Source organism: Homalodisca vitripennis, chromosome X, assembly GCF_021130785.1.
Source record: "Homalodisca vitripennis isolate AUS2020 chromosome X, UT_GWSS_2.1, whole genome shotgun sequence".
NCBI lineage: Eukaryota > Metazoa > Arthropoda > Insecta > Hemiptera > Cicadellidae > Homalodisca > Homalodisca vitripennis.
Genome location: NC_060215.1, coordinates 39,844,240 through 39,865,114, shown reverse-complemented (window position 1 = coordinate 39,865,114; position 20,875 = coordinate 39,844,240). Strand labels below are relative to the sequence as shown.

General features: G+C 30.5%; 1 protein-coding gene across 3 annotated transcripts in view; it reads right to left on the bottom strand.

Annotated features, from left to right (window-relative positions):
* The window catches only part of LOC124368942 (V-type proton ATPase 116 kDa subunit a1-like), a 148,291-nt gene that overhangs the window by 24,586 nt on the left and 102,830 nt on the right, over nucleotides 1-20,875 (bottom strand). For 2 of the 3 annotated variants that reach the window (XM_046826503.1, XM_046826502.1), the window contains exons 2-5: nucleotides 18,944-19,073; nucleotides 17,384-17,560; nucleotides 12,116-12,244; nucleotides 1,680-1,774 (exon numbers count right to left, since the gene is read on the bottom strand). In XM_046826503.1, coding sequence (XP_046682459.1) covers nucleotides 1,680-1,774; nucleotides 12,116-12,244; nucleotides 17,384-17,560; nucleotides 18,944-19,060 — 518 coding nt within the window. In that variant the 5' untranslated portion in view covers nucleotides 19,061-19,073. The remainder of the gene's footprint in view (nucleotides 1-1,679; nucleotides 1,775-12,115; nucleotides 12,245-17,383; nucleotides 17,561-18,943; nucleotides 19,074-20,875) is intronic. The other variant, XM_046826504.1, reaches the window with a different exon arrangement.

Genomic DNA, 20,875 nt, shown 5'->3' with positions numbered 1-20,875 from the left:
AAGCTGCAGATTTTAAGGACATGATCATTTAGGTTTATTTTGTTCTATGTATAATGTTGGATTAGATGTTCTTTTCTTCAGTTCCACCTTTGTCTAATGCTTGGCATGTTGCCAAAACGCAAAATTTGACTAAGTTGCCATATCCAGTTGTCATGTCAGTTTCCCATACTGAGTGCCTTGAAAAGTATTGCTTCCGATAGGACTTTCTGTGATGTTGACCTCAAGTAGCCAAACAACAACTTGTATTCCCTTCATTATTTTCTTTATTATTTCAGTTATTTAAACTCTTTTACTGATATTACATGAAGAGAGCCTATGCAAATTATAAAAATTAATGTTTTGGAGTGACAGATAAGAACCAAATGAATGTTTCTTTAACAGCTCCCTATTTAAGTTGTGTATCACTTTAAAGGGCCTGATAAAAAGAGAAGAATGACACAACTTCGGTCTAACTAGAACTACTATAATCAAAATGGTGACCTAAAATGTGAAGGTTTGAATTTCCCTGTTGTTCTGTAAAGATATCCTATCAGTGAAGACAACACAAATGAAACTGCTTGTGATAAACAAGTATTGTAAGCTTGTAAATTAACTATTGCAATGTTTATTCACACAAATTCTGTACTCATGTTCAAGAATAAAGCGTTCTGATTCTGATGATTCTGATTAAGCAATCGGTTACAGTTTTATGAAAACAGTTCTCGAAACTTGTGGAAGTTCATCTGAAAGCATTGCTATTGTGAATCCACTATTGCATTCCACTTTGTGTTTTATCGTACACTTTCATCCATCCTTCATTAAACTGTCTAACCTTTTTCGCACCATTCCTTCACTCATTGTGCTTAAAATTGCGAACTCAGACATTGGATTTAGGTTGCCATGACTTTCTTTGCATTTAAAACTGAATAACAAATTAAATCCCACACAGTCAGTATGATCATCAATTGTTTTAAATGGCCACAATAAACTCAAAACACAAGACCAATCAACCTTAATTGTGTCAATGTTGAGGTGATGAACTAAAGAAATAAGTGTGCATGTACAGAGTGCTGTCAGTAGTGCTGCAGTAGTGTTACGGCAAAACATTACTTACTTTCCAAATGTGCTTCATATTTTAAAGAAGTTAACAGATAATAATACATGTCATTGCAAATCATTTTGGATAGATTTTCAAATCCTCAATTATTATGAAACATTAATTTTTATATTTTAATTTCAATTTTCTTAACATTAAATATTTATAATTAAGTAGAAATAAATGTTTTCCACATAAGACTTCTTGTCTGTATGTGGGAAAAAAGTGTCAGTACCTATTTGTGCTACTGGACACGTAACTATAAATGACATTATTACTATATCCTGCAACTATTAGTGGCGGTTTTATTATAAGTTAAACTATCCATTTGACAAAATGTATATAATTATTAAAGTTAACTCCTTTGGTTGTGAAAGATAGTAAAGTGAGATAACAGACTGGACCATAAAAATAATACTTTTGATTAGAACTAAACTAATTTGTATTTTTTCTACTATGAATCTCGTTATACGCTTAAAGTTAATAAAAGAAGAATACAGAGAAGAAAACCTGCGTGTTAGTCGAAGCGACTGTGAGTGAGTTAGTCAGCAGAGTCAGAGTCCATGCATTACTCGATGTGCCTGCGAGCCAACAGGCCACTTACCCGAGGCGTCCGCGGGAGACTTGCTGACTGTCATCGGCGATCAGAGCTTTGGTGAGCGAGTCGCCTCCACCTTCTTGCTGTTGGAAAGAAACAGTCTGGAGGAAACACGGAAACAGAGAAACCAGTCGGGAAACAAGACTAAACACACTAAAAGCTAGCGTAGCAGCATGCAGTTATTGTTAGTAAAGGTGAAGGGATAGGGCAAAAGAATAGTTAGAGGAATGTAACAGTTTCTAATATTGGCAAAACACATTTCATTAACAATTAATTTGTTGCCTTTTAAGGATCCTTGAGTATTTAAAAAGGTTTGAAATTCATTGATTTACTGTAAATTGTAACAAATTATATCTTGATTGGAACTGAATAATTAAAAATGTGCATCTATATGTTGGATTTTAAGTTTATAAATAAAGGATCATAGAATTCAAAGGGGTATAAATCAATTTGAGGTAATTAGAATAATCAATTAAATTTAGCACTTTGAGAAACTAAAGGAAGATACCGGATTTAAAAGAGGATTAATAAAAGACGAATGGTATAGGATTGAATTGATAAGAGGAGGTAGTGTTAGTAGTATTCTACAGAAAAATCAGGTCTTGTGGCTCTCAGGCAGGGTAGCCTTACAAGTCTGCTACAGAATTGATATAGAATAGTCTTGAGTATCAATATTTTCAAAAATTACTGAGTTGTGTAGTATTAGTAAAACCAATTATGTAAGATAAAATAGGTTGAAGTTTCGAAAAATTTGAATGTAGGAAAAGCTTTTCCAACAAAACACATATACTAAAATTATCCTCCACCTCAAACCATGAATTAAATTAATGTCACTGAAAAATTAAATTGTGTACTTTTCTTCTGTGATCCTCTCAATCTTCTCTATCATGAAACTCAAGTCAATGAAATTCTATCTCAAAATAAGAGCTTCAAACTGCATACATAAGAATTATTTAATTATTTAGGTAATGAATCGTTTAAGCTCCAAAACCTCCATTGAATAATTTAGCTCTCCCTTCCATTTTGAACAATTGTGCTCATAACAGTTGACTGTTTTACTTTGTAGAACAATGTTCATCATAATAGTTTCTTATATTGCTCAAACCATTTCTTGCGTGAGATCCACAAAAACCAAACAATTAAATAAAAATGAGCTAACAATACAAATAAACAAAAGTAAGTCTAAAACATACAAAGCTGCAAACTCTTAATTTTCACCAACATATTCTGTCAACATAAAATACATGAATTGTGCACGTGCTGGTGAAAACACAGTCACGAGCTACCTTGATGATACAAATCATCGTTTAGTGAAAGAAATGTGAACAAAAGTGACATATGAAACTCAGAGAAGTGTCAAAAATGTGAACATATGTTAAACAAATTATATAAATAATTTTCATTTTTGTCAGTTGTGCCATGAAATATACATAACTTATAAAAAGTTATTACATTATTAATATGAAACACCTCATCACAATATTTAAAACTTCATTGGTTAAAAAAAATGAAGCACGATTAGAATAAGTAAACATATATTTTTACAAAAGAAAGAAAGAACCAAGATAAAAATATTTCATGGAACTGAAAAAATTTAACATATTTTATAATAAATCCAAAACAATACACACAACCATATGTTTCACAAATTTAAAATTAAATAGAATTTAATTATTTTTCTGTTTAAAATACGTTATACAACTACTATTTAAAAAAGATAACAATTTGTGAAAACAATATTTTTTAATGAAAGAATAATGTTATGCAGCAGTGGTAACAGTTAACTTTATATGGGTTCAACTATTCCAATGTTACATAATTTAACTTATATAACAGTTATTTTAGCATTAATGCGAAAAAGGCAAGGTCTTGAGCTTGCTTTAAAACAGTGTAGATGCAAGGTTAATAAAATATTAATAGTTATAATAAGGAACAACGTTGATGTGTTAAACATTTACTAATAGTTAGTATTTCTTTTAAACCAAAAAACCAATAATTTTATAAATTAAAAATAAAATGAAATTTGAAGTAAAATTTTAAATGAATGACCAGATAATAATAATTATTATACATAAGTCTATTGTATTTTTCATCAACATTTTTTTAATGATTGAGTTTATGCAAGATTAACGTATGTGATAAAAATGTAAAATATCGTGATGGAATTAAGTATTCAAATCAGATTATTTCGAATATAAAAATATGGTGTTTTTATATTAAATAAATATTGTTAATAGTAAGTGAAAAAAACACAATCATGCATACAGCGGGTTGTGAGTTGTCAAGAAATGTCTGCACTTTTCCGTTGTCAGGACGTGCATTTTTAGCAGTGTTCTTGTCATGCTTGTACACTCCATGCAGTGTGAAAGGCTTCTAACTTGTTTCCCAACTTACATACTGCAATCTTCTACTTATCTTTACACAGAGTAACACACACATTCATTTAACCTTTCTTCAAACCCTATGTAAATACGGTAACAAACAATATACTGTATGTTCATACAATATTTTGCTTTTCACCCCCAACACAATGAGATATCCACAAAGAAAAGAGCAAGCTTATACAGTACATAATTTCTCAGCCTTGTGGCTTTGGTACATTTTTAACATCTTATAGTCTACTTATATAATTAATAAGAAGTACCCAAATTTTGGCAGTAAACTTCTAATTTGTTAATACTAAACCAGACATTGCCTTTTCCTTACATCACCAATTTACAGTAAATAACTCTAAGTTATATGTAACTTTTACAAATAAAAAAAGCAAAGGTACTCATAAAGAACTATTGGGTCTACACAAAACAATCATGTAAATCAAAATAAATAGTACATAGAGGGATTCAACTGTTTATAAATGATCTAATGTTTCATTATCAAATACACTAAAAAAAGTAGTTAAGAACAAAATTCAAATTAGTGGCAGTGATAAAATCCATGCAAACCCTGTTTCCGGAAAGGGAACATGCCTCAAGGAAAACATGACCTTAGTTGCTTATTTGCTGCATAAGTGTAATTCTAGAAACAAACAACCAGAAAGAACAATTTTGTTTCATGGAAGGTGCCAATACTTTTCTAGTAAAGTTAACTTAACCTTTGGATAGTTAACTAAATAGCTTATACAATTTCTCTCTTTGGGATTTTAAAAGAGAAACTATGAACACTACCTTAAACAGGCAGTTTAATAGTTACTATTGGTACTGCAAAAAGTTAATATTTTGCAAACGTGTCATGTATGTAAATGTCTGTCATGTATGTATTACACATTGTACAGATATTATAATACAAGTAAACATGCAAATATTTTGTTAAAAATATGCTGTGCATGTTTTAAAATAAAACAAATGTATTTTTATGAAATTAAGAAATTGGCTGGGTATTTTACTATTCATAATGATTTTTTTTATCTATAAAAACGATATCTTCCTTTAATGAATCTATCATTGAAGAAACTTAACATTAATTTGTTATTATACTTGAAGTACACATATCTACTTCCTTTGACTTATTAATAAAAAGTAATGTAATTTAGTTTACATAAATTCAAAGTTTTATTGAAACTTATTACAGTAAACAAGATATATATATATGTAATATAAATCATTTAATTATAAATTTCTAATGATTGTCTTAATTTATTTTAAATGCTATAAACCACCTAAAATTATTTTAAAATCTTTATTGGACTGGTAATATAAAAAGTATTGAGTAAAATAAAACTTTAGCCTGTAAAGTTTATGAACAAAAACAAATGATTTTTAATGGATCTTACGATATCGTTATTGATAGCTTAATTCAAATAATTCCTGTCGGAACTAAAGTAAAACAAATGTTCTACTGTTAAAACTATTAGAACATTATTAACAAAACTTTTATTACCTTTTATGTACCTTAGTTACAAAAAAGTTTTGTGTTTCAAACTTTCATTATCAAGTACTGAGGAAAACTTGTTTGAATATTTTTCAGAAGGTTTATTACAAAAACGAATTATAAATAAGACTGCAAAATTTATTATATTTGTAAATGTTTAAATTTAAAATTTAAAAAGAATGGAACATTGTTTTTTGGACATGTCTTTGTTTTTCCTAATTTGGGTGAGGCCTCTTTTGAACTTTGCAGGAACACATGGAACCTTATCGCTGCCACTGATCCATATCACAAAAAAAAAACTGTATAACAAAATAACAGGAAACCAATCTACTGATGATGTCCTCAGAGTTATTTCCGGGAGTTGATTTGAGCTCTGCGAGCTGCTGAACTCTCTGAAATAATTCTTAAATCAAATTGAACATCCTATTTTGCAATATAAAATTGTTTAAATGGTTTAATGGACAAACCATAAAACATTTAAAGGTATTTCCTTAGACACGATAAAATACACTGTATTACTATCTGATTATTCTTCAAAGAAACAAATTATTACTTTTTCGGTATACTTACACATAAAACGTCCAGGTCAAGCTCAAAACAAAAAGATCAAGAATAAAACATGCAATTAATATTTTATATCTCTCAAACATACACTTTGTCCCTTATTACAATTGACAAAATGAGAATTTATTACAAAATTAAAAATGAAATAATGCATCTAAAATCTACTAATCTAGTTTAAACTTTTTTTCAGAAAAAAAATGAAAGTAAAAGTATTTAGTTTTTATTATTGTGCACTTTTTAAAGAATCACATTATCTCTTACGTTTATGATGCTTAAAACATGCTGGTTTAAAAAACTCTTAAATACGCTAATAAGAGATTTCTCCCATTTTCAATGAAATGTGGAATATAAAATAAAATATTGACTAAATTCATTGCACTCAATATTTATGAGAATTCATTTCAATTGAAAACGAATTACACAATCCATACTTATATTTGATACTTATATTACTTTTGTTTGATTGTATATTGTTTTATCTTGTAGTCTTGTTTGTTCCAATGTATAATGTTCAATATCATTTTTTCACTCAAAAGTCTATTACTGAACAATTCAGATTATGTTTTTAATTTATGTAGAGTAACAAAAATGTAAAAATTATGTTATTTTGACAAAAAGAATATAACATATAAGACAATAAAAAGATTTTCTATTTAGAACAGTACTTCTGAAAATATAGTACTATACTGATACATATGTTTATAAAATACAAGAGACTATGATACAGGGTGCAATCAGACCAACCGGCCACGATCTCCTGTGGTTGAACCGTTTGACAAGAGCGATGCAATAAACTGTAACCTTAAAAAAAATCTCATATAACGGCCCAAATTTGTTTGTCTTATTTAAAATACAGGTTGTATCTGAAAATGAGGGTCACAGGTTTGAATCTAAAAAATTTCAAATCGTAAGATAGGTCACTTGGCATAAAGTTTTTTGAACGCTGAACAATTTGGTACAAAAATGTTGAAAATATCTTGTCTCGGCAAATAGCAAAGATTCTTTGGAAATATTTTAAGTCTTTTTATTAATTACTGTGGTATATTATGTATTTAAATTTCTTAGCCTTTAAATGGTATGTTACTTGACCGTTTTTACAAGTTTTTCTTTTTTGCAATTTTTAAAAACTTTGTAGTCCTGTGCTCAAAAAATTCTAATTGAGAACATAGGTTCTGTAAAACACCAAATTAAAGATAATTAAAAAAAATGTAATTTAAACTTTATCTTCCAGTTTACATGTAATTTGAAAAATCTGTATTTTAATATGATTCAAGCGTTTTTCTTAGTAATTACAAATAGTGAAATTACAATAAAATTTAGTGAAATATCTACGATAACCTCGTAATGTACTATAAAAATGTAATTGATAAAAAATCACTACATAATGATAAGGTCATTATTTCTATAACTGGAATAGAGAGGTTGGTATTTACAGGAAATCCATTACAGCGTTTTGTCTCTGTACAAGCCCTAAAACAGCTGATCAACAATGACATTTAGATTACGATAACATGTGTTTGTTTTATGTATGTAATCATTTATTGAGTAGCTTGAGTTACCAATTAAAGCTTGATTTTTCAAATGAAATTTTGTTTCAATATCTTACATTTTGTTTGAGCTATGCCAAAACATTATGGATGAACTGATTGAAAAATTAATGATATCAATGAGAAGAAACATCCTTATGGATGAGTAATAAACATGAAAACTTGAATATAACAGAAATTACAGTATGTGAATTTTGAAGCAATCAACTCTCAGTGCAGGGTGTGCACGTTTGACCATACATGCACACTACTGTTGCCAAATCTTGTTGACTTACTCATGGCTATATATTTAGTGATATAAGTTAAAGGATTTATGTAAGGCTTAAACAGCTTTGTATGCAATTCTGATAGCAAAATAACTGTATGAAATGTGGATTAGAGATATTTTAATTCATCTGTAGACAAAGGAAAAACAGAAATCAGGGTTTTAAAACGACATAGTGACTGGTTAGAATCATATAGTTCTATTGAGGAAAATATTTTGGAGCTTTCAAATTTGTCAATCACAAAAGTGGACAATTTATAGCAGAACCTAAGTTTTTTAAGATTTATTATTTAAAATAACTTCAGAAAATGGTCTTCACATTTAAATAAGGTACATCATAGTGAGGTGTATTTAAAGGTGATGCAATCAGTTTTTGGTTAAATTTATTTTTTATTTCATGGTCATAAAATACTCCCTATAAAGGCAAAAAATATGAAAAAGGTTTTAAGGAATTTTAGACATTAAAGTAGAAATATGGACCCTCTTGAAGTCATATTCATGGAAAAAATTGTTGAATAAAAAGATTAATATTTTTTACGGTATGTCATGTGATTTCCTTAACCTTTTGAGGGCCAGGTTATTTGTGATAATGCAAATTATGCATTAATTTTTACAGATTTTTTTCAATTTTCGGAGATTTCATACAAATTGTAAAATTGTACAAATGTAATAGAAATGGTGATAATATGTCAGTGGATTTACTGAAAGACAAAGTGTGATAAATCAGATCCGTAATCCTACCAGCACACCATTCAAAATAGTTATTTTAGAATAGTCCTGCTTTACAAATCTAAACTAAAACTGGGTAAATGTAAAATAAAAAAAATTATTTGTTGTTTCTCAATCAAAAACATTGTTTCTATTTGTGCTGACATAAACACTAGAAGAAAGACAAACTATCTCAATATCAAAATTCGCATTGGTGAAACGTGTTTCCAAATCAACTAAATTCTTTATTGATTTTGCAATATGAAAACAGGTATGTCTTGATAATAATTTCATAGTTAACCAACATGCAGTAGCAATCTATTTAGAAAAATTTTCTTGTGTTTACAAAAGGAATATTAAAAAGCGATGACTATGAAATTAAAAAAAAAAATCATCCAACCAAAATCTGACTGCACCATCAAAGGGAGAAAATAGAAGGCATAAGTTTAAAGCCAACCGTTATGGAAGAAGGGACTGTCTTCAGTTGTTTTTACTATACATATACCACCTCTTTGCACTATAGTTTGTACAATACATTTTCGACTTACACATGATAGATTCAAAAGCCTACATTTAGAGCCAAACATTTTGAGAGGCCCTCTTCAAATGTTAGAACGCCTCATTGAGGCACTTGACTTGATGATTACTTGTTTTCAATACACCAATCATTCAAACTTAACAAGTGGGACTTGAAAGCCAATTAACGGATAATTGATTACAATTGCCCTGACAAACAAACCAATTACTGTAGCTACGTCTCAGTGATTTTGTACTTTAATGACTTTTTTGTTTGAATCGTTAATTAATTCTGGCCAGATGTATTTGACCACTTTTTTACAACCACAAAAAAGTCCTAATTTATCTTAATAAATTCACACTTGTATTTCTTGAGTGAAATTCTAATGGATTTTAAAGAAAAAAATTGATTATATTCTCTTGTTTGTTTTTAACTGTTACAATCATGTTCAACACTTATAATATCCTACTATGACTTTAGCAAGATTTCTTGACACAGATTATTAGAAAAAGTTTTCAATTTATCTTGCAATGGAATGTAGTGTTTAAAAAAAACCAGCTTAAGAGTTTAAACCAGCTTTTTTATTGTTACTTTATTTAAAACTCATTAAAATCCAACTATCCAAAATAGCTGAGTGCTTACCTTCCCAAAAGTTAATAAAAAAGTTCAATTCCCAAAACTTTAACATACAAAAATTATTCATATTTTGAACATTTAAAAATGTGATATCTAAAAAATTTGAAATTCAGCATATGATTTGCATTAAACCAAAGTAAGATAGTAAAAAGCCCTTTAATTCTTTGGTATTTAAACATTGGCTTTATCTCTAGTGGCTCTGTAGGCAAAAATAACAAAAATATTCCAAATTTAATATTGTTGGAACATTTGTTCAAATCCTTTGATATAATATCTAATACAAATAAACTAGTAAACTAGTACAAATAGTATCTCTATTGTACAAAATCAAGAAAAATCAGACAAAAACCAGTTGAAATCTTATAATATCAGTTTGTTTTTAACACCTGAATCAGTTTTTACCATCTTGAACTTATTTTATTTTGAAAAGACTCAACTCCTTCCTATACATTTTATATTTATAATAGTTTTGCTTAAATCCATATTTATGTTATTAGTTTATTAAAATTATGATCAGATGTGGTGAACGAAAAATATATATTTTTCACAGTTCAACTTCGTTTATCCAGATCTCCGGATTTTCCTAATCGGTTTTATAATGGAAGGACTAATTTTTTTTTAAATAAACAATTTTAGTTGAACGTGCAGCATAATTTGATTTTCCATTGACACATGTACAGTATTCAAAATAATGTGTACAACACATTGTCTGTGGAAATACCTAAAAATTTAGGCAATTGTGCGCCCGACGGGGTACACAATAGTTTGAGGTATTTATCAAATTTAATTAAAGAGCAGGATCAAATTTAACAAACCCCAAAACGCAATAAGGAAATGCATAGCAACTTGTACCCCATCGGGCACACAACACGCTTTACGAAAGCCAGGTGTTTAACAAATCATATACACAACAGCAGTTGTGAAAAATCGGGTGTACACTTCATTGTGAACAGCCCACAGAGCTTTACTATTGTTAGATCATAATCTTTTGTCTTTACATCAGATACGTCATTGTCTTCCGTAGCACATGTTACAAGATAATGTTCATCTGCTATTAAGAACTCCTTTCTCATATTTTCCGTTTCAAAATTTCTTTTTTATTTCCTCCTTTTTATACTTATCGGCCTAATATTGATACATCAATAATAAGGCTGATGCAAATAAGCTGCTGAACTGATTGTATGCCATATCTATGTTTGATGTGCTATACATTGTTCCATGTTTCATTGGTTAAAATATATTTAAAATTGTGTATGCTATCTTTGTAAAAAGTTTGTGTTGGTATTTTTACACTTTTTATTTCATCTGTTAAAAAGTTAACTCTGCATAACTGCACAGTTTGGTCAGAAATTCCTCCATTCAATACCTTTACTCATACTTCGCCTTCCTCCAAGTTAGTGGAAACGCAATCTACTGACGTTTTGAATGTGGGGTTATTCTGATAGGAGGGAAAGGGATTCTTGTTATATTATAACTAAGCAGGGTCTCACAAAGCAAAACATAGCCTCTTTCCATTTTTAGACAATCAATACTAATATCTCCTATTAGTATGATAGGAGCACTCCAAGTTTGTATAGTTTCTAAAACCACTGAGATGAAATCCATGGAATCTGATAATGAGCCATTATGTACACAAATTGGAGATAAATTTTTATTCGCGGTACAGCTACTTCACATATTAATTCTACACTAAAGTTTCCCATCCGTAATGCCACAATCTGACTCATAATTGTATTTTTGCAGTATATTTTTTGTGGTTTTCTTTACTATATTCAGAAACCAGATGGTAACACTCTAAAGAAGCGTTAAGGATATTATTTTTCTTCATTCCTTGCTTAGTTAAAATTACTATGTATGGGTCAACCATTTGTAAATACTATTTAAAATGTAAATTTGTCAGTTCCATCAATATTAATTAAGGATGGTGAGTGCATTTGACTTATCCTTGACGGGTTGAGCATCATCCTGACCTTGTTGTATCCTGCTAAGTTGTGGCTCTACTATTCTAAATTACTTATTATCTGCAACCTTATTGTGTTTTTACTTTATTCCTGAATGTTCATTTATTCAGATCAATCCTGATCTAACTAAACTGGATAAATGAAGTTGTACTGTATTTACTTAATTAATTATAATGATCAAAATTAATTGAAAATTAGGATTTAAAACATTTTAAAATTGAATTTACTTGAACAACCATTATGAATTTCTCACCTACTCATTGTTCCAGCTTAGAGCTTTCAGATAAATTCTAATCAGCTCAATACTGATTGATTTAAGAGTTAAAAACACTATTATATTAAGTAGATAAACTCTTAAGTAGGTTTAAAGTACTCACCTCTTGAAAAAAGTTGTGAGTCTTCTCCAACAAGTGTTTGAGCTCTGTCAGTTCAAGGTAGTTAAACTTGAGGTTAACAGCATTGTGGCTTGATTCCAATATCTCACTTTCAGTTCGCTCTAAGTGAGCCTGAAAAAAAATTAATTTGTTAAATATTTAAAATAAGCACTAAGCACAGTCTACTTTTAGATTAACAATCCAAAAGTGTTACTTTGTGTTCCAAACTTGCACTCTGCTGCTTGACATTCCATTACCAAACAAGCAAGTTTATATGTGAGTATGACATAATGTCATAAGACACAACTGCAAACTATTAATCATTTAGTACATTAAAGGATTGATTGATACAATTGGGAATATGGGTTGTTACCTTATGTCGTAAACATAATAATAGAATTATCTTTTCTTTAATTAAATATCACTAAATAAAAGTAGATGACTATTCAGTAACAGCAAAGTTAAAGAATACCCACTTTGAGATAAATAAATGACAAATCATAAATATAAGAAGAGCTCTAAATCTTGCTTGGTTCTACGGCTATAAACTAAAGTTGTTCATAATTCACAAACATAAATTTTATTAGTATCTTCAGTGGATAATTTATGGTTATTGGCAATAAATTTCAGTGTATCACAGATTCAAGGATTAGTAAAGCTAAGAATTACAAAGTCACATTTTGTAAACAAAATCCACTCTTGATTATCCAATTACTTGTTAAACCTCTATAAGCTGGTTAATTCTGATATAGTAGTAAAATCTGTAAGCTCTAGTGTTAAAAGATATCACTAAGATCATACAAGAGACCTCTTCTCGACACTTCATACAAGATAACCAAACAGAACTTAATTGAAAATTACTGTAAATAATGTCTTCATGTAACAAAAACTCAAAACTGAATATTAGTAAATATAAAATTTACGATACAGTAGTCAAATTGTTAAAATATGAGAATTCATTTACATTTGATAATAGAGATTAGTTATTTATATGAATCTCGTCAACCCAACCAACCACACTCACATGAACATGATTTAAAAAAATGCTTTTTCCTTATGATATATACACTTTTCAAGCTTACACAATAATACATCAACTAACTCTAATCAAAAACCATTCTCATTCTCAAAAAAACGAATCAATGTTAACACTTTCACTACCAACAACGTCATTTGGCGGTACGCATGGAATTCTGTAGACTGTCGACAACGTCTTTTGAGGGCGTCAATTTTTACACTAATAAAAACGCATTTAAAAGTATTTGGTCTTCGGTATTGATAGTCATTCGCTATTTCCATGTTTTTACTTATTAAACTATAGATTATGATCTTTGAAATGTTGTTGGCAGTCATCTGGAAGATCGGTAAAAAGTGGTTTGTTTACAACTTGTGTCGCATTGCGTCGCCTCGGCCATTTGTTGTCGTTCTGCTAATTCTTCGTCTTCATTGTTATTGTTTTGCTTCCTATTACTTTAGTTTACAACGATTGTTTTGTGAGTAAATACATTGAATTATGACTGTATTGAAGACAATTAAGTGCTAGAAGGGTTTCTCAGATTTTCAAGTTACAGTGTAAGTAATGATTTATTCCGAGATGACATAGATAATGATCATGGACTTATCGGTTACTAGCGATGGACTTCTTGGAGATGCAAGTAAATTTGTTGACATTGTTTTTTTACTCAAATAACAAATATAAGCAAAATAGTAATAAAAACTTTTATTATGCTCTTTGATAACCAAAAAATAATCAGGCAAGGCTGCAAGATGAGACACTTCCTATCAGTGTAGCGAGTGCAAAATTGCCATGTGCAAAGAACCATGTTTCAAGACTTTTCACACTAAAAAAATATTTAAACATAAGTGGATTTCAATTGTAAATATGTGTGGGTATAGTGACAGTAATAAAAATGCTGGATACAACAAATAATAATGAGAAATATTTTCATGTTATACGAGGGGGTACCCAAAAGTAAACGGAATTGTATTGCTGGCAGCCGGCAGCGTGTAGTACACATTCCTGCCGCTAGGCGTGTGTCGCGCAACCCATTGCGAGCTCAGTGACCCCAGTTCTGTTGTCCTAGTGCATTCTGTTCGTTCGTTCGTAGTGACTGTTTTCGCTAACCCTGTTTTGTTCTTGTTTCGTTTTTTGTCATGGCAAGTTTAAGTGAACAACGTGCAGCTGTGAAATTTTGTTTTTTACTTGGTAAAAATGCTGCAGAAACTATTTTAATGTTGAATACAGCTTACAAAGATGATGCTATGGGGAAAACTCAGGTCTACGAGTGGTTCGCTCGATTTAAAAATGCCGGCAAGTCAAATCAAACATCAAAACCATGTTGATTTGCTTTTTTGATGCTAAAGGCATTGTTCATTCTGAGTTTGTTCCTCCAGGTCAGACTGTCAACCAAACATTTTATTTGGAGATTTTAAGAAGATTGCGCAACAGTGTTCGCCAGAAAAGACCCGATTTGTGGCAGACTGGAGACTGGTTCTTCCACCACCACAACGCACCGGCACACACACAGCCATCTCAGTTAGGCAGTTTTTTAGCCAAAAACGGCATGGTTCCGCTGCCCCACGCACCTTACTCGCCTGACCTCGCTCCATGCGACTTTTTTTTATTTCCACACATGAAAAGAGGCTTGAAAGGTCAACGATTTGACAGCGTTGAAGAGGTTATGAAAAAAAACGAAGCTCGAGCTTGCAGCCATTTCTAAACATGACTACAAAAAATGTTTTGATCAATGGAAATACCGTTGGGACAAGTGTATTAGTTGTAATGGAGATTATTTTGAATGAGATAAGGTCGTATTGTAAAAAGTTTGATAATATATAATTTTTATAAAATAATTCCGGTTTTTTTTGGGTACCCCCTCGTAGACTAGTGCATGGTGATGTTTTTTGGTCAACTTGTTTACAAAAAACATTACCTTTGTAAATTTTTAAACAAGCCTTTCTGTTTGAAAATATTTATGCATGAGCATTTGTGTAGAAAGAGAAAGAACAGAACTCAGCTTTAAAAAAGTCCCATGGTTTTCTTAAAATGGGCTAAAAAATTATACTCATTTAAAAATAATTAAAACAGGCCGCAGTGTGAGAAAGTTGTCAAATTTGGAGGCGACAGTGAAAGTGTTAAGAGTAAAATACCGCAAAAACTAAACTGTGCTACTGACTCCACTACCCTTATTATGTCGCTCAGCATGGTAGATATGTTTCAAATTTCATGTGACAAACTTCTGGGAATACAAGAAATCAATATAACTGATAAGAAACTAGACTTTTGGAAACATAAATTTTCCTATTATCCTGATATATCTGCTTTCCTACCATTCCAGTGAACAGCTTTATATTTTACTGCTTAGAAGAATAGTTTAGATGCAATGTGTCAGAATTGTAATAATAGTTTCATAAATCATGATGGTCTGGTTTACAAACCAAGTCAAACTTTAAAAAATATACAGAAAATGTTTGTGAATGCTACATGAGAACAAAATTAAATTTGCATAAAGAAATTTTATAAAAGACTGTATGAAAAAAATATAAAGATATTGAGTATTGTAAGGACCAAACAGTTTTATCCTTACAACCACTTACCAAACTTGTTTCTGTTTAAAGTAAGAATGAGAAATTAACATGAGAATTTACCCTTCAAATTCAATGTATGTTTATTAAATTAGTAATTTTAAATGTTATTTAAACATTTACATAAATTATTACAATAAACACTTTGGGTTTTATGATGCATCTTTTATGTATTATACACAGAGGTTTCATCCACGTTAAAATGAGCTTCTTCAGAGCAAGTCAACCTCTTGGTTAGACAAACAGTTTTCTGTTTGCTTTCTAAGAAGATCAACTTGCCTTGAAGAAGCAAACTTTGTTATCAGGATAAAACTATGCCATCTAACGTATAACGAATGTAGCTTGAAATCAATAAGCAAAGTAAAACTCAACGAATTAAACTAAATTCCATATTAAACTTGCTAAATGCAAGTATAAAATAATAATTGAAAAGTAATGATTCTTATAGGACTTACTTGGCTTTTTTAAAACAAAAGTAACAGAAATGCTGACTGCAGCAGACAATATAAAAGATCAAACTCAGGAACATTAGTCAGGACTGCTCAGTATAGATCCATAATAAGGTGTTAAAGACTTTAAGAAAAATTACAATGACATTTCCATTCTGTAAATTACTAACTTAAAATTAACTGTGTTTATGGTATAATTATGAAAGTGCTCTTTTTTAATGAGGATTTGTAAACAAATTTAATTAAATTATTCATCCAAATTTTAGTTTCCTAAATCTTTTCGTAGCATCCTCCAGGTAATATACGGATTAATATAAAAATGTAATTTACATTTTGTATAATAGTGATAAATCACTCGATAAAATATCTAAAAATTGTCTGTGCAAGTATTGAATTTAAGGTGTATTCCAAAATATATAAAGTAGTTTAAAATTGTTCAAGTTAAATATAAAAATAGTGTAATTTAATACATTTAAAAAAATTTATATTTTGTTAATTATTTAAACACTTTTACTTATTTTATCAATTGGTTTTGTTTACATACAATTTCATAATAACATTATCGTAATAGTCTTGAGAATCGCCAGACATAGGAGCATGCGTCTATTGTGTTGCATTAGAATATATATTGCTTGACCTACGCATTATTAAAAAAATAAGTAAATGAAAAATAACTACTGCATAAAGGAATATTTCCTGTAATCTATAGAACTTAGAAAAAAAGTTAGTACTTTTACTTTGTTTATGAGAAATACTCAATACTCATACAGACATTTTTTGAACTGTTCATTGGTCAACATAGGTCATTTTCCAATGAACAAATGCTTTGAGAACGACTATCATGTAACAGCCAAAATTGTGGTTGTTTTGTTTTGAAACGTATCCATTTGGTTTTAGCACAAATATATAAATTTTATACAAGCGCAAACATTTTTTAACAATTGTAATATTGTTTATAAGAATTACTTGCTTTATATTTTGGAATTCAACTGCAAATTATTCCACGGATGATAATGCAATAATTTAGCTAAATGAGGACTAAGACAGTGAACCATCTCTTTCAAGCATTAACATATATTATTTACTGTAAAGCTAAATATCGGACAGTCTAAATCCGACTAACCGGCAGAGTGACTTTTTTGTTTAGTTTTTGTCCTTAAAAACTAAACAAATACATTTTACCTTTCTAAGTTTCCTAAGCCCTTATAATGGTTAGTAGAAAGATAGAATTCCTCACCTCAAGATCTATGATCTCTCGAGGATTTGGGGCTAGGGGGTTGACAGAAGACTCTGGGATGGTAACATTGTCCTTGCGCACTTCTGCCTCAATGTAACGCAGCTTTCGCTCCATCTCATCACACCGGCGAACCTCAGACACGAACTTGCGGTGGAATGCATTCACATCTGAGTTCAACTGCAAAAGATATATACCATTATATACAAGAGAGGATGTTACAGCCCATACTGGAGGTTGTTCAACTAATTCTTTCTGATCTAAATGTTTAAAAAGGTCATTAATTAGTTTTATTTTATTTCTGAATTATTTTTTTTTATTTTGCCTTTACAATAATAAAAATCAATATTGAAAACATAACAATTCAAATTTAAATCCTACAGGTTCTATGATATCAAAATAGCCAAATTTGTGTAGTTTTTCTAAATGGATGAAACATGGTACAATTATTCAAGAGATGCATAACAGTTACACGCCAAATAAAGGTAATTGTCCATGGTATGTTCAAATATTCACTGCAGTGAAATAAATAATCCTGTTTCAAATAAAATAACTTTGTTTATTAAGAGTTGCATATAAACAAATGATGAAATGACCTGAAATATGCCACCAATCGTAGACAGAAATTTGAAGTCCTCAACAAAAGTAGCGAGTGCTTAGGAGTGCTGAGAATAATTATTTATCCACTGAGGCATGTAGTGGTTGCATGCATACTCATGGCACATATTAACCACAAAGAGATGGCAATGATATCCTGCAGAGAAGGAGCAATGATGTCATGGAGATTAATAATTTATCCTCTGAGGCATGTATTGGCTACATGCACAATCATGGAACATATTAACCACAAAGAGGTGGAATGATATCCTGCAGAGAAGGAGCAATGATGTAAGCATGGAGATTAATAATTTATCCTCTGAGGCATGTATTGGCTACATGCACAATCATGGAACATATTAACCACAAAGAGGTGGAATGATATCCTGCAGAGAAGGAGCAATGATTTAATTGTGGTGAATAATAATTTATCCTCCAAGGCATGTACTGGGTGCATGCACACTCATGGCACATATTAACCACAAAGAGGTGGAATGATATCCTGCAGAGAAGGAGCAATGATTTAATTGTGGTGAATAATAATTTATCCTCCAAGGCATGTACTGGGTGCATGCACACTCATGGCACATATTAACCACAAAGAGGTGGAATGATATCCTGCAGAGAAGGAGCAATGATTTAATTGTGGTGAATAATAATTTATCCTCCAAGGCATGTACTGGGTGCATGCACACTCATGGCACATATTAACCACAAAGAGATAGCAATAATATCCTGTATTAAGCATTCACACTGATTCAAATTTCACAGACCACATTTGTTGGTATATTAATGTTTTTTTTTCTTTTTATCTCAGTTTAAGGATACTTACCACAAACTTAAATGTGTCATTATAAAAAAGGTTATTAGTTTTACTGTAAGATTCCTTTGAAAACAAAGTGGTATATTTATTCTCCTTAGTTTCTAAATATTGATTGTAGCTCTTGTGTATGTGTGAATACTCACGTCTCGGAACTGCACGATACCCGCCTCTCCCAGGGTGGCTATGGATGGGTAGGCAGCCTCTGGCTGAATGAACAGCTGGCAGAGGGCCATTTCCTCGCTGCGGAACAACGCCCCCATCTTTGCAACAGGTCTAAAACATAGGCACAAAAGGAATCAGTCAATACAATCATTAATTTGGTCACCTGTATTTCTTATCTAAATGAAATTCTAAGAAGAATTCTAAGTAGATAATGTTAGAGGTAATTAAAGTGTTGTGGCAACATGATAAGAAATACATGTTTATTATCTTAACAGCCCAGAGGAAGTACAGTAAAATTGACGAATTTCATGCGACAGTTTTAAGAGAGACAAGTTAACCTCTGTAAAAAATAGTTCATTCATCGATCTTATGAAAAACTAGATTGTGTTCTAATAAAATGCAAACTGGCACTTGAATTAGAAATGAAAATCAAGCAAGAGTAAACAACTTTTGTAAGTATGTTTATTTCCTCCATTTTTTATTGATGTAGGTGAAAATAATAACAGATACCACTGTATAAAAGTGTACAAGTATTACAGAAGTACATTCATGCACATTTGCTACCAATTTATGAAAAGTGTTGGCAGGGTACCAGCATAATAATTAAAATACGCTTTCAGTTTATTAACTAGCTTAACTTATATGAATATTAAACCGACTACATAATGTGGGTTTGAATTTAGTTCAAAGATTAAGTAAACTGTTAAACCTATTCAGGTCTGCAAAGTGAAAAAATGAACTCATAACTCCTACATATAAATGAGACTGAGGCTTATTCCTCATTTCACACATTTTACATCTTGAAGTAGAATATTCTTCCCACAACCAGGAATTCTCAAAAACGGAAAGCGTAAGCAAGTACATATGATGTTCTGATGCCGTTTTTATATTTTACCACGAAACAGGGAGTTGAAGATTTTTAATATAATGAAAGTGTTAATAATACCTAAGTAAATGATCGAGGACAAAAACTTAATAATAAATATATGAAACAACAAAGGTTATTAAAAGAGAAAAATGGCAAAAGGCAAAGCATTTTGTTTCATAACTTATTATCAATTAACTAAAATCGATTGAATAAACATTTAAACAATTGTGTGATTATTTGATTTAATTTAATATGGTTTAATTTTGTTCTGTAGTTACAATGGTTCTTTTAGATTAGTAACTGATACAGAGTTATGAAACAAATGGTTCCAGTTGACTTTTAATTTTAAAAACAACCATTGTAACCAAAGAAAAAATTTCAAATCGTTAAACAAAGGAAAATAATCATATAAATTATTTTAAATGTTTATTCAGTCGATTTTACATACCTTAATAATATATATTCTCAGTCTGAGAATTGAAGAGTTGCCAATATTCACAGAACTAAACTAACAGTATATGTAGATGGCAGTAACAGGAAGACGAGTTCACCCTGAGCCAGTCAGATGTTTTTACTTTCTAATGCCCCGTTCCGTTTTCCTTATACCATTCCTCCATATATCTTCCTTTAGACATATTCCTGTTCCCCTTATGACAAGTTTACACAAGAAGACAACCCAACAACAATTATACAACAACAACTTTATTTTAGAAGATGCGTTGTTGCGTGGACAAATAAACGATATGTTCTCCCGGCCTTGAGTTTCCCTGCCTGCGTTGTCAAGGTCGCGTGACATGAGATTCTAGACTATTGTCTGTTTTAAGACTTCTTACTTTCTAGAGGCCATATTATGTGATTAACCCCAAAAGGTCACTTATTACTAAAGTACTCAGTCGCCGAATTAAAATAAACTAACTAATTCTTCTGGTAAAACACTTAACCAGGTAATATAAATAGTAACATGAAACATTTAGTTATTTTATTCCCAAAATTTGGCACCCTCTCTGTTGGCACCTCAGCACTCAATTGTAACTATTGTAGGAGG